This window comes from Peromyscus leucopus, chromosome 10 (genome assembly GCF_004664715.2).
Source record: "Peromyscus leucopus breed LL Stock chromosome 10, UCI_PerLeu_2.1, whole genome shotgun sequence".
Taxonomy (NCBI): Eukaryota; Metazoa; Chordata; class Mammalia; order Rodentia; family Cricetidae; genus Peromyscus; species Peromyscus leucopus.
Genome location: NC_051071.1, coordinates 91,988,461 through 92,002,435, shown reverse-complemented (window position 1 = coordinate 92,002,435; position 13,975 = coordinate 91,988,461). Strand labels below are relative to the sequence as shown.

The following is a 13,975-nucleotide window of genomic DNA, read 5'->3' as shown; positions in this document are numbered from 1 at the left end:
ACTAACCTTTTTTATACAAATTGTATACATTGTTTCATTATGTATGTTTTAGTCTTAGATGGCTTAAATTATTTCCACACTTCACAGAATTTTCTTTCTGTTCTTCAAAAATACAAATTGAGGTCTTAGCAGGAAAGTCTACAAATTCCTAATAGAAAGAAGCACCAGGAATGTTAGAGGTACCACTGGGGTATAGGTATCCTGTAATTGTTCACTGAATGCAGGGGAAAGCATAAAGAATTTTTTTGCTAATCCTTCCCCAAATTTTCTCACTAATTTAAATAAAGTAATATATTTAAAATCCAAATTCATCAACACCCACAAGTTGTCCTCTGGCCCTTGCATGCACACATGTACATACATGAAATAACTAGGTCAGGATGGCTTAGCAGGTAGAGACACTTGCTGGAAAGCTTGAGACATGAGTGTGGAAGAGACCTGACTCTTGCCACGTGTCCTCTGATCTCCATACATGCTCCACGGAGAAACAAAACAAAACCCCAGTTCACAGAGCCTGGGGCATGGGCTTAGTCGGGCAGGGCCGGCCCGAGCCTCAACACCACCAGCAGTAATAACTAAGTAAGCGGACAACACCCCAGGGAGAAGAGCGCCGGGGCTGGGATGCAGCTCTTTGGCGCACACTGTTATATCTATGATGCCTGGACAGCACTGTACTATGGAGATAGAGTATGGACGCTAGGAATGCGCACACAGTCCCTGACATAGGTGAGCAAAATGAGAAGGGGCTGTCCACTGTGGACCTGGGACAACTGAGCCAGGAGCCACATAGACGAGATTGCATTGGTTTGCCATCGCTGCCTCGTGATCATGTTTCTCTGTTTCACTTGTGGTAAAATCCACCTTGACTATTTAAGTCCTTAGTTTGATGTTGTGTATATTTAGGTCTTTCTGGAACCAGTCTCCAAAATGTCTTCATTTTACAAAACTCAAATCCCACACCCACTAAACAATCCCTGCCCCCAATTCTCACCTTCCCCCAGCCTTGGCAACACTACTCATTGCTGTTGTGATTCTGGAAACAAGGTCCGCCTTACTATGCTCAGGAGAGCCCTGGTTCTTGAGTAGCTGTGGTCACAGGCCTGCAGTGCCAGACCAAAGCATGTGGAGGCCATCATTTCTCTCCTTCCACTGTGTGGGTCCCAGGGAGCAAACTTGCGTCACCAGCCTTGGCAGCGAGCACATTTACCTGCTGACCTACCTTGAAGGCACATTTTACTCCTAAGGAAGTGGTTTATTTTACTTAGTTCAAAATCCTCAAGGTTCATTCATGTTTATAAAATATGTCAGATTTTCTTTTCCTCTCTCTCCTTTAAAATAGGGGTCTTGTCACTTGCTCAACTATGCTCATAGCAGCATTATTTGTAACAGCAAGAACCTGGAAACAATCTAGATGCCCCTCAAACCGAAGAGTAGATAAGGAAAATGTGGTACATTACACAATGGAGTGTTAACTCAGCTGTAAAAAACAATGGCCTCGTGAAATTTGCAGGCAAATGGATGGAACTAGAAAAAAATCATTCTGAGTGAGATAACTCAGACCCCAGGAAGATGAACATGGTATGCACTCACTTATAAGTGGATATTAGGAATGAAGTAAAGGATAACCAACCTACAATCCACAGCCCCAGAGAGGCTAGATAACAAGGAGGGCCCAAAAAGGGATGCATAGATTTCCCTGGGAAGGGGAAATGGAAGAGAATCCTGGTGCCAGGGAAACCCCCAGGAATCCACAAGGATAACCCTAGCTAAGACTCCTAGCAATAGCGGAGAGGGTGCCTGAACTGGCCATCTACTGTAAGTAGATTGCTGACCTTCCTAATTGTCATCAGAGAGCCTTCATCCAGTAACTGACAGAAGCGGATGCAGAGACCCACAGCCAAGCACTGGGCTGAGCTCCAGGAGTCTTCCTAAGAAAGGGAAGAGGGATTGTACGAGCCAGAGGGGGTTGAGGTCATGACCAGAAAACCCACAGAGACAGCTGACCTAAGCTTCTGGGAGCTCAGGGACTCTGGACCTATGGTTAGGGAGCCTACTTGGGACGACTTAGGCCCTCTGTATATGTGTGACAGTTGTGTAGCTTGGTCTGTGAGGCTCCTAGCAGTGAGATCAAGACCTGCCCCTGGCGCTTAGCTGGCTTTTGGGGACCTGTTCCCCATGCTAGCCCAGCCTTGATGCAGGGGGAGGAGCTTGGTCCTGCCTCAACTTGATGTGCCATGCTTTGTTCAATCCCATGGACGGCCTGCTCCTTTCTGAATGGAGATGGAGGTGTGGATGGGGAGGGAGGTAGATGGGAGGCAGGAAGAGGGAAAGATGAGAGAGGGAGGTGAAACTGAGGTCAGTATGTAAATTAAAAAAAAGAAAGAAACAAGGGTCCTGCTCTGCAGTCAGGGTCAGCCTTGAATTTACAACTCTCCTGTTTCAGCTTCATGAGAGCTGGGATCATAGGTATGTGCTAGCTGCCACTCCCCCACCCCCATATACACACATACTTTCTGTGGGCTGTGTTCATGCTATGTAAGAATTCTACCACTGAGCTACATATGACCTTAGCCTGTTTCCTTCCTTTTAAAGTCTGTATTTTCAGTTTTTAATTATTTATATGCATGTGTGTGTTTGAGTATGTAGCCATATGTGCAGATGTCCTCAAAGGTCAGAAGAGGTCAGGAAGGCATTGGGTGATAAGCCATTTGACATGGGTGCTTGGAATTGAACTCTGGAAGAGTAGCAAGCACCAAGAACTCTTATGTTGGTTTTGTTTTTTGAGACGGTTTTTCTGTGCAGCCTTGGCTGTCCTGGAACTCATTCTGTAGATCAGGCTGGCCTCGAATTCAAGAAATCGGCCTGCCTCTGCCTCCTGGGTGCTGGGATTAAAAGCATGTGCCTCCACTGCCCAGCTAAGAACTCTTAACCACTAAGCCAACTCTCTAGCCCCTTCCTTCCTTTCAAAGCTGAGTGACATTCCATTTTAGGTACTGCATTTTGCTTACCTTCATCTACCAGCATCAAACAGGCCACTTCCACCTTTTAGATTGTTCTCAATGAACACACAAGTGAGACACTGTTCAGTGTTGCTATGAACAGTCATGCAACTCTCTCAAGCCTATGCTCCTCCTCTTCCTCTTCCTTTTTAAAAATTTTGATTATGTATAACCAGAGCACAAAAATCACATGGCAATTGTCTTTTCCTCCTTCTAGAGTATGAGAATCAGTTTTAGTTTCTAAAGTTCCTTTGTGTTTCTGATGTACAATCAAGATAGAATACCACCACACTGAATGAATTAATTTGAGGTCATTATCAATCTTATAGTTTACTCCATCTCATAATTTTCTCTCGTGTTATACGTATCACTTCAAGTCTGGCATAGACACAGCATTATTTACTATGTCTTATACTTCATTTGACTTTTTTCCTCATTATATTATTACCTCATTACACCTTATTCAGGTGTTGTTTGCTTATTTACACTACTGTACACTACTTTACTGTAATAGAAATGTTCTTTTATTTCCTTTTTTAGTTTTCTGGAAGCAGGGTCTCACTGTGTAGATCAGATCATCCTTAAGCTTGCAGGCAGCTTCAGCATCCCAAGTATAGGAACTATAGCATGTGCCGTCATACCTGCCTTATTTGTTCTATTTGAAACTTTAGGTTGTTTGTTACTGCTGTTAAGATGATGTGAGGAGTGTGTGTGTGTGTGTGTGTGTGTGTGTGTGTGCGCGCGCGCGCGTGCGTGCGCGCGCTTAGGCCATGTATAAACCCAGAAGTGAAGTCACAGAATCATATGCATCTTTTCAACCTAAAAGATACCACCTGCTGTCCGAAAGGCACAAACCAACCTCCAGCCACTTCATCTCTGTGTGAGCCTCTGATCCTGTTTCTACATTCGCCATCTGTAGGTGCAAAAGAGGCTAAAGTGTGATGCTGATTGAGATTCACTGATGATCCATGATATAAAGCCCCTTTTAATGTTTACTGGCCACATGGGCATTGTCTATCAAGCACATTTGAGACGTTGTAACTATATTTCTACTGGGTTGTCTGTAACTATCCTCATATATTTTGAACACAAAACCTTTGTTGTTATGCACTGCAAATATCTTCTCGCAGGCTGTGGCTTACATAGTGTCTTCTTTTGGGGTTTTGAGACAAGGTCTCATGTAGCCCAACATAACCTCATGAAGCTGAGTAAGATCTATAACTCTTGATCCTACTGCTTCTACCTCCCAAGTGCTTGGACTGTGGAGATGGGGGCTGGGGGACACAAGGCCTTACGTTTCTCAGCTTATCTCAAACTTACTATATGATCTAGGATGATTTGGAATTCCTAACCTTTCTGCTTCTACCTCCCAATTGCCAGTTTTTTGTTGGTTTGTTTGTTTAAGGCGGGGTCTTATTATGTAGCCCAAAAGGGCCTCAAACTAAAGGCAATCTTCTTTCCCAGCCTCCCGGGTACTGGAATTACAGGCATGAACCACCTGTAGTCTTTAGAGGAATGGAAGTTCTGTTTGTGAAGTACATTTATCTAGTTAAAATACAAGGTGACTAGAAGCAGTCTCTTAGGGAAAGTAACTCTTTTGAAAGTGCCATCTGCAAAATTTACATCTTAAAGTATCAATGAGAAGGAAGCCTAGACAACCAGCTTTAAAAGTTATTTATTATTATATGAGCACATGTGTGGTTGCACATGTGTACCAAAGCATGCTTATGCAGGCGAGAGGGTAACCTGGAGTCAGTTCTCTCTCCATCATGTGGGTCCTGGAAACTTAACCCTGATCATCTGACCAACTCTGAAGTTCTTATATGTAATAAATTTACTTTAAAAGTCTTTTTGTCAGTTTCTATTGAAAAAAAAAAACCCTTCTATCTCTATCTCCTTAATCCAAACTGTTTGCGGAGTTGGAGGCATGGCTCTGCGAAGAGCACTTGCCTTGTGAGTGAGGTTCCGAGTTTGCCCCCCATAAATATAGAGACACACAACCCCAAATTGGTTGATGATTCATATGGTACTGTAAGTGATCATACATATGATTAGTCACCTTCAAGTCCCAACATCTGGCTGCACGTGGCTAGTGGCTATACACTGGACAGTGAAGACACAGAGCATGGCTGGTGACTACACTGGACAGTGCAAGACACCGAGCTTTTATGATAAGAAACTACAGGAGCTGGAGGGATGGCTCAGTGGTTAAGAGCATGTACTGCTTTTCCAAGGGCCCAAGTTCAGTTCCTTCTACTGGCATCAGGTGGCTGACAACATAACTCTGGCTCCATGGCATCCAACATCCTCTTCTGGACTCTGTGGGCACCTGCACCCATGTTATATAGATACACACATGAGTAAAAAATAAAATTTATAGCATCATTAAAAATAAAGAAATTGCAGAGGCTGAGGAGATTGCTTGTAAAGTACTTTGCCACACACATACCCTCACTAAAAAGCAGGCAGTGGCGGAGGCAGCCTGCCTGAATCTTAGTGCCGGGGCACTGAATACAGGAGGACTGCTGGGGCTCTCTGCACACTCGCTGTAGCCTCATTGGTGAGCTCCAGGCCAGTGAGAGATCCTTCTCAGGGTGCATAACATGTAAGAATGCAATCCAAGGGTGTCCTCTGGTCTCCACATGCATGGGGGACAGACAGACACGTACAGAGGAAAGCACCTGCTGGCCAGCAATGCTGTGCAGTAGTAATGTGCCTGCCGCTGACCTTCAGTGCTTCTGACAGTGCTTTCTCCTTTCTCTCCCACTACAGTCTGTACCAAACACTTCTTCAAACACCTATTTCTATAATCCCCTTCTTATACTTAATGTGCACTTACCTCCATTGTCTCATCTTTCAGTCTAAACCCTGCTGTGAGTAAACCCAACACCTTCTCACTGGATCCCAGATGCTACAAAGCCAGGCTACCAAACTCAGTTGACTCCGCACATTTGCTGACAGAGGTTTGAGTCCAGACAGCGCTCTGGTGCTCAAACGGCAGTGAACAAGACAGCAACAACTCAACGACAACAGTACAGGGAGATCTTATTTTCCAGCAGCAAACGCCAACTTCTGTGAAGGAAACAGAGCGGGAAACGCAGGCAGGGAATGCCCCTGAGAAGGCATTTGAGCTACAAGGTGCCTACAAAGAGGCAGGAGAATTCTCTTCAGAAGGAACAGTATGTGGGAAGGCCTCAGATGGGAACAGGCTTGGCATGCTTCCAGGAAGAATGGAAGCAAAAAGAAGAGAAAATGTGAGGAGTATGAAATGGAAAGAGTTTAAAAAAGAAAAAAAAAATGCAGGCATAGCCAGACTCTGTTGGCTATGGTAAAAACGTGAACTTTATTATCGGATGAGAGCAGAAAGCAGCTGCAGAAAAGGTGCTCCAGGAGGGCTTTCTCTGAACCAGTCCAGGAAGACACATCAAAGAGCCCAGACCTCCCTGGCTGCCTCCTGCCTAGCCTCACTTCTACCAGAGAAAGGCACTTCCTTTAGACAAGTCCTGACAGCCAACGCCTTGCTGTCTGCCGAAGCCCCCTCCCTCACACCTGCCCACCAGCCTGGTGAACTCCTTGGCAAATCCTTTACTACCTGCCCCAGAACAAACCCCCATTTTTAACCCCTTCACTACCGCAGTCTTAGCCCCAGTAATCAGCATTGTGTGTGTGTCATAGTCTCTAACCTGTCCTAAAACTCCAGGACCAGGCTTACTGCTCTTTACCATGTTTCCTTCCTCATGTTGTCTCTTTGGCCATACCTTTCTTGAAGTTCTTTGCTGTGTCCCAGACTCTGAGCCTTTACAGTCAGGCTTGAGGTGCTCTTGTCCCAGATATAGTCACAGTCACATTCTAAAAAGGCACCAGATCCTGTCCTGCCTAGGTCCAACCCATCAGCTCCCCACTATTCCATTCTGCACCCACTGCTACAGGCTGAACATCTAATGCAGAAACCTAACAAACGAAGTAAAGCCTTGAGCATCAATCTGACACAGTACCCTGAAAATTCTGTACTTGACTCCATGTAACAGATTGTGAAGAAATACAGACATACTGTACAAATACAACATACATATTTGTACAAATATAATACAAAATTATAAAGACAAAACACTATTGGAGGAGGTGTGGCCCTGTGGAAGGAAGTGTGCCACTGTGGGGCAGGCTTTGAGGTCTCCTATGCTCCAGACACACCTAGTGTGGCACACAGTCTCCTTCTGCTGCCTGCAGATCAAGATGTAGGACTCTCAGCTCCTTCTCCAGCACCATGTCTGCCTGCATGCTGCCATGTCCTCCCATGACCATAATGGACTAAACCTCTGCAACTGTAAGCCAGCCCCAGTTAAATGTTTTCCTTTATAAAAGTTGCTGTGGTCATGGTGTCTCTTCGCAGCAATAGAAACCCTAACTAAGACATATGGAAACACACACACACACACACACACACACACACACACACACACACAAACAAACAGGAAAGCTAAAAACAATCCTTAGTCATAAAAGAACTGCTAGAGTTATCAACATCATCTCTAATCTTAAATTGCATTACAGAGCTATGGTAATAAAAACAGCATGGCATTAACATTAAAACTGACACATTCATCAATGGAACTGAATTGAAGATTCAGACATAAATCCACACACCTATGGACCCCTTTTTTATAAAGAAGCCAGAAATATCCCTAACCAAGAAGCTATATTCAATTAATAACCACCTGCAAAGGAAAATTCAGTTTTCTCCAAGAGAGTAAAACTTAAGCCACTCTTAAGGGCAGGCTCCACACCCAGCAAGAGATGGCCAACACAAAACAACTCAATAGTACTTTTGGAGGGCTTTTATCTCATAACTCTTTGGGCAAAATTTTTAACCTTGTTGATCTTTTGTTTATATTTTATGGTTTATGATTTTATTTTTATGGGTTGTCTGTGTGTGTGAAGATGCGTGTTTCAGTATCCGTGTGTGTTTCTTGTGCTTTTCCTTTGGCTCTCCTGATTATTTGTTTGTTTTGTCTTATTCTTCTTTGTTTTTATTTATTTTATCTTTTATAATAATAACAATATATCTGTTTTCTAATGAAAATGAGAAAGAAAAGTATGGATATGGGTGGGTGGGTAAATAGGGAGGAGTTGGAGGGGGAACTGTAATCAGAATATATTGTATGAAAAAAATATATTTTCAATAAAAATAAATAAAATTTAAAATAATCTGCTCAGAAATCCTAGCCTGAGAAATTAGACCAGAAAGGAAGGAGAGGAGGGGAGGAGGGAGGCAGGAAGAAAGAAAATTATCTATCCAAATTGAAAATCAAGATGTTAAAGTCTCACTGCAGATGGTATAAGCTGGCATATATTAACCATGTTTTTTAAGAAGAAACAAATCTTAAAGCCTTGCACAAAAGCTATCTGAACTAACAAATTTGGTAAAGTTATAAAATAAAGATGGTCAACACACAGGCAGGCATGGTGGCTCATGTCTGTATTTGGAAAACAGAGTTAGTAGAACTCGCTAGACTTGTCTACACACTTTGTTTTAGGCAAAGCCAGCCAGAGCTATCTATATAATGAGATGGTGTACAAACCATTTTTAAATAATAATTTAAAAATAAGCATACAAAAAGCAGCTCTGTTTCTATATTCTAACAACATTTTGGGTGAATTTTATAGAACTTGTGCACACAGAAAATCAACATAGCCTAGAAAGAAGGAACTTGCATTTGGATACCAGGTGGCTCTAGGCTCTGAGGGACACAGCTCCCGTGCCTCTGATGAGTCCTGCATCCCCAAAGCCTCTAGCATGTCAAACCTGCAGTCAACCTCCTGCACCCAGGTATGGAACAAGCAGTCTCAGAGAAAGTAATTTCTTCAGAATTATATTGGCTTCCATCAGGACAGACAGAGAATGTTCACAATGATGCAATCTCAGCATCCAGTCTTCCTCCATCCTTTCCATGCAGTGTGAGGAAACCTCCTGTCTGAGAACTCTTAGTCTCCACTAGGCACGTCTCCACTAGGCACGTGGCCAAGGACAGCTATGCTAGTTAAAACATGGGGATTTCCAGCTGGGGTTGGGGTTGGGGGTGGTGGTGGTGGTGGTGGTGGTGGTGGTGGTGGTGGTGGTGGTACACACCTTTAATCCCAGTGCTTAGAGACAGAAGCAGGCGCATCTCTGAATTCAAGGCCAACCTGGTCTACAAAGCCAGTTCCAGGAATGCCAGGGCAGTTACACAGAGAAACCCTGTCTCCAAAAGCCAAAAAAAGAAAAGAAAAACTTTGAAATCTTAAAATCTCTGTCCGATGTGGTGGCATAGACCAGCAACTCCTGCACCAGGAGTGGTGAAGCAGGAGGACCCCAAGTTTGAAGCCTTGTCTGGACTACATAGCAGACCTGTCTCAGAACAAAGCAAACTTCCTTCAAGACACAACGATTAGAGCATTATGACATCGATGTTTCTTCATACCCAGGAATCAAACACCACGGATGATCCTGATTCTTCCTTAAAACACTGTTATCTTTTTCCTACTGCCTCCCTGGAGCCTCCACATTTTCTTGGGGATCTCAGACAGAGCGCCCAAAGTCCTCACACCTGGCTTCCTCGCCCCTGACGACTGCCCCTGCACTAACAACACTCACCACAGTGAGCTGTTAAGTCCAATAGACTCTTGCTGTACTTGACCTGACTAGACCTCTCGGCATCGTCTCTCACTAGACTATGATTGTGACACTCTTAAAACTCTCATCTGGTTCCCAGGATACCCTCTTCCAAATTCTATTTGTTCGTTTATAAAATATTTATAAATCACTTACAGGGATGCCAAGTCCGATGTTAAAACTGAGGCTGCAGACTCCTTTCAGATCCTTGTGAACAGGTAATTATCATTTGACAAATATAATTAGTATTTTGACAGAGTGAGAATGGGGCATTAGGGGACGAACAGGCACATGGGTGCACGCTCTCACACACACACAAATTTCTTTTAAACCTCAAAAATCTTGCCAGGTGCTGTGGCAGACATCGGTGATCCCGTACTGGTAACAACAAAGCCGGTCTGGACTACCCCATCCAAGAGGATCATCCACCGTCCCCCCCCCCCCCCCCCCAGTTCCAAGCCTTTGCCTTTGAATCACCTCTACACCAGAGCTACCATTATCACTCTTGAACCCAGCTGCCAGCTGCTCTTTTCAAGATCGAGTTGAGCTGTCTTGGGTGAGAAGCCTCCCTCGCCCCTCTCCACCCACCTGCTCCTTCCCGCCGGTGCACATGCACTCTGCCCATGCACGGGGCCAGTGCCTGGAGAGCGGGCACACCCTCGTCCCACGGCCCAGGGTCTGGTCCCTCCCGGGGACCGAATGCGGTGGGAGGCCGAGTCAAGGGCCAGGCTGCCCCCGTTTGCACGGTCCGTCCACAGACATGCACAACCGAGACGCCCTCTCTAGCCTCCTGCCCTCCCCAGAGCTCCAGTCCGGAGAATGGCCCGACGACGCTCCGACCACGAAAACCGTTAAACCCCGGGCTTCGCGACGGTCTCCTTCCAAACCCCGCGGGGGAAAGCCGAGGACCGGGCGTGGAAAGAGCCCGCGGAGGCGGTCCTGTGGGACCACAAGCTCGCAGCTGGCCAGGGCCCGAGGGGGCCGGCTCCCGGCTCAGCCCCGGGGCTGCAGGCTGGCTCGCACCCGGCGGGGCAATGGCCTCCAACTGCCCTCCCTGCGGCCCGGCGCCCGGGGGGAGGGGAGACCGAGAGGCCGTTATTGGCGCCCACGGGAGTCCGGGGCGCCCCCCGGGGCCGGGCCCCTGCAGCGGCGGCCTTACCTCTTAGGAAAGGGACCCTGTCCGATCGCCCTCTCGGTTTGCACTAGGTGAAGCAGTGCGGGGCCGTCGCTCCGGGTCCTCCTGCGGTGGCCGCCAGCTCTGTCAGCAGCGGGCGACTGGCGCCTTTATGGGACTCGGCCGCGAGCGGCCTGCTGATTGGCCGGGGCTCGCCACGTGACTGTGCCTGCGCCTCAAAGCGCGGAGGTGTGAGCAGCCGGGATTGCGGCCGGGAGGCCGAGGCTTGGAAGGTAGGTCTCGGTCTCGCAGGCCGGGTGCCTTCGCTCCCCACCGACCTCCACACCCCAGGAAGTTGTGGGCTTGCGAGTAGAGGGCTGCTGGGAGGCGTCCGCTGCTTGCTTGCTTGGTTGGTTTGGGTTTTGCATTTATTATTTATTTATCTGGACACAGTCTCAGTTAGCCTGGGGGGACCTTGGACTGATCCTCGGGCTTACCGGCGGCAGGTACTACTGTGCCCAGTTCCAAGGTCTTCATTATGCTTTGTATTTCAGATGAAAAGGGTAGTTTTATTATGTTTTTATCAACTGGCATGTGTGTGTGTATGTACACGCTCGCCTGTGCACAGGACAACCTCCAGGAGTCGGTTCTCAGTTCTCGCCTTCCAACCATAAGGGTCCGGAGGATAGTGCTCCAGTCATCAGGTGTGGCCGGTTACTTTAACGCCTGGGCCGTCTCCTTGATCCAAGAGTTTGCTTTTGAAGTCACTTTTTCATTATGGACTAACCTTGTGCTGTTACTTTAAGTGCTCATGAGTTTAGTCTGATGACATTTCCATCCTTTTCTCTCGCTCTCTGCATAGCTCCTGTTTCTAGTCTCCTAAATAGATAATAGATAGCGGCTGTGGTACATTCCGTTTTGTTTTGTTTTGTTTCTCTCTCTCTCTCTCTCTCTCTCTCTCTCTCTCTCTCTCTCTCTCTCTCTCTCTCTCTCTCTCTCTCTCTTGAGACAGGATTTCTCTGTGTAGCTCTGGCTGTCCAGGAACTCTTTTTTTTTCTTTTCTTTCTTTTTTTTTTTTTCCCTGAGACAGGGTTTCTCTGTATAACAGCCCTGGGTGTCCTGGATCTCGCTCTGTAGACCAGGCTGGCCTTGAACTCACAGAAATCTGACTGCCTCTGCCTACCAAGTGTTGGGATTAAAGGCGTGTGCTGTCACCAACCAGCTGGAACTCTTTGTAGACCAGGCTGGCCTCAAACTCACAGAGATCCGCCTACCTCTGTCTCCTGAGTGCTGGGATCAAAGGCGTGCGCCACCACACCCGACACATTCACGGGTTTTAAAATGCCACTTATCACAGCTGCACAAAGTGATTTAGGATTTTGAGTTTTAGCAGCTACCTCCTGATGGCTTGTGGACACTTTAAATATACCTAAGCCTAATGATGTGTTTAACACGGTAGTTTGTTTTTCCCTCTAAGCCAATTGCAATGTTTCCGTTTGTTGGGTTGAGACAGGGTCTCACTGCAGCCCTGGCTGACCTTCAACTGGCTGTGTAGACCAGGCTGACATCAACTCACAGGGATCTTCTTGTCTCTGCTTCCTGAACACTGGCCTTAAAGGTGTGTGCCTCCGGCCTGCTTCTGAATTAATAGTCCTAGATGCACTGAGGAGAAAGGGGAGGGCAGGACAGCTGAGCAGCCTTGACTTGGTAAGGAACACATCTGAGAGTCATTGACTGCTGGGCGATGTGGAGGAGATCCCTCAAGACAAGGACCAGTGCAGCCCACTAGAAGCTGCAGATCTCCACACATGGAGCTGTCACCTGGGAAGGCTCTTCCCTCCAAAACACTGAAAACGGCTTACTTCAGACATAGAACTAGAAATCCCTCAATTTTCAAATAAAACAAAGATCAAGAATTGTTCAGAGCCCAGCATGGTGGCACACCTTTAATCTCAGTACTCAGGAGGCAGAGGCAGGTAGATCTCTTGAGTTCAAAACTAGCCAGGCTACAGAGTAAGTTCTAGGACAGCCTCACAAACATCAGACATTTCAGGAAGTTATAGAGAAGGTCTCTTGAAATTACTATAGCCTAGGTTTTCAAGTCCTCAAAAAGGCCCACCACTTTGAGCCAGAAGGATACCTATTGTCTACCTGGTGAGGTGCTACATTTCTGTAATCCCAGCCTGGGCTACAAAAGGTGAGGTCCTGTCTCATGTGGAGAGAGAGAGAGAGAGAGAGAGAGAGAGAGAGAGAGAGAGAGAGAGAGAGAGAGAGAGAGAGAGAGAGAGAGAAACATTAAGGTGCCAAAATGGAAAGTGGACAGGAGCATCTGACTGTCTGACATCTAGATTAAGAGCAAGCCTCACCTCCAGAATGAATATGGAAGGACAAACTTTAATGACTCTCTTGTTAATTTCTTGTTTTCCCTTTTTTCTTTTTTTCTTGTTTCTTTGTTTGAGATAGGTCTGAGTGTGTAGCCCTTCAGCTCAAGCTAAGCTCTTCTTCCTCGGCCTCATGAACACTGAGGGCCACTTGGTGGGGTTCTGAAATAACATCTCAAATTCGTGACTAACAATTCCTCACCTCCCTTGGGGTCAGTAATCTACCAATCACATTTTAATTTTTTAACATTTATCTGAGTGTACATGTGTGTTTCCAGACAAAACAGTACAGATCACTGTAGCCCACCTGATATAACATATATCCACAGAAAGAAATGTGCTCTTCCTCTGTCATGCTCTCTGTGAGTTCTCTTAAGAGAGCTGTTTCCATAAAAGTTTAGACAATCTGTGTTCTTCTGGGACCATTTCTCCCCAAGCATCCTTTCAAACGTGGCTGTGAGGTTACTTAGTATTTTACCTTGTCAGTTATTAGATTACTGACTGCACTGCTTAAAACCCACCAGTCGGACCATCGAGATGGCTTCACAGGTAAAGGTGCTTGCTGTCATGCTGGAAGTCCCAAGTTCCACTCCTGGAACCTACAGGGTGGAAGGAAAACTAACTTCCTGTTTTCAGACCTTCATGTACATGTGCATACGCATGGATACACATGCACTTGAAATAAATAATAAATGTTTTAAAAAATCCTCCAGTGGTGTCCCGTCTTACCCAGAGACCCAATGTCAACTTTGAATTCCTCCACGGAGCCCCAAGGAGCTGGTCCACATCATCTCTCTCTGTCACTCCTCACCTCCCTACTCAGCTCCGCCTG

At 46.2% G+C, this 13,975-nt stretch overlaps 2 protein-coding genes across 5 annotated transcripts in view; one reads left to right on the top strand and one right to left on the bottom strand.

Moving 5' to 3' along the window:
* Brdt (bromodomain testis associated) overlaps positions 1-10,951 on the bottom strand; it is a 58,150-nt gene extending 47,199 nt beyond the window's left edge. The window contains exons 1-2 of one of the 3 annotated variants that reach the window (XM_037209273.1): positions 10,808-10,951; positions 7-148 (exon numbers count right to left, since the gene is read on the bottom strand). The gene's annotated coding sequence lies outside the window, so the exon portion shown is untranslated. The remainder of the gene's footprint in view (positions 1-6; positions 149-10,807) is intronic. The other 2 variants (XM_028867371.2, XM_037209271.1) reach the window with 2 other exon arrangements.
* On the top strand, positions 9,788-11,012 carry LOC119088674 (translation initiation factor IF-2-like). 2 transcript variants are annotated; one of them, XR_005092367.1, is made up of 4 exons: positions 9,788-9,866; positions 9,998-10,029; positions 10,137-10,204; positions 10,435-11,012. XR_005092367.1 is itself a non-coding variant. In XM_037209274.1 (3 exons), exon 3 carries the CDS (start codon positions 10,259-10,261, stop codon positions 10,856-10,858), a length of 600 nt encoding a protein of 199 aa, XP_037065169.1. In that variant the 5' UTR covers positions 9,788-9,866; positions 9,998-10,029; positions 10,137-10,258; the 3' UTR covers positions 10,859-11,012. The 2 variants fall into 2 exon arrangements, 1 of the variants encoding a protein (XP_037065169.1); XM_037209274.1 differs by having other exon boundaries at positions 10,137-11,012.
* Positions 11,013-13,975: the final 2,963 nt, after the last annotated feature.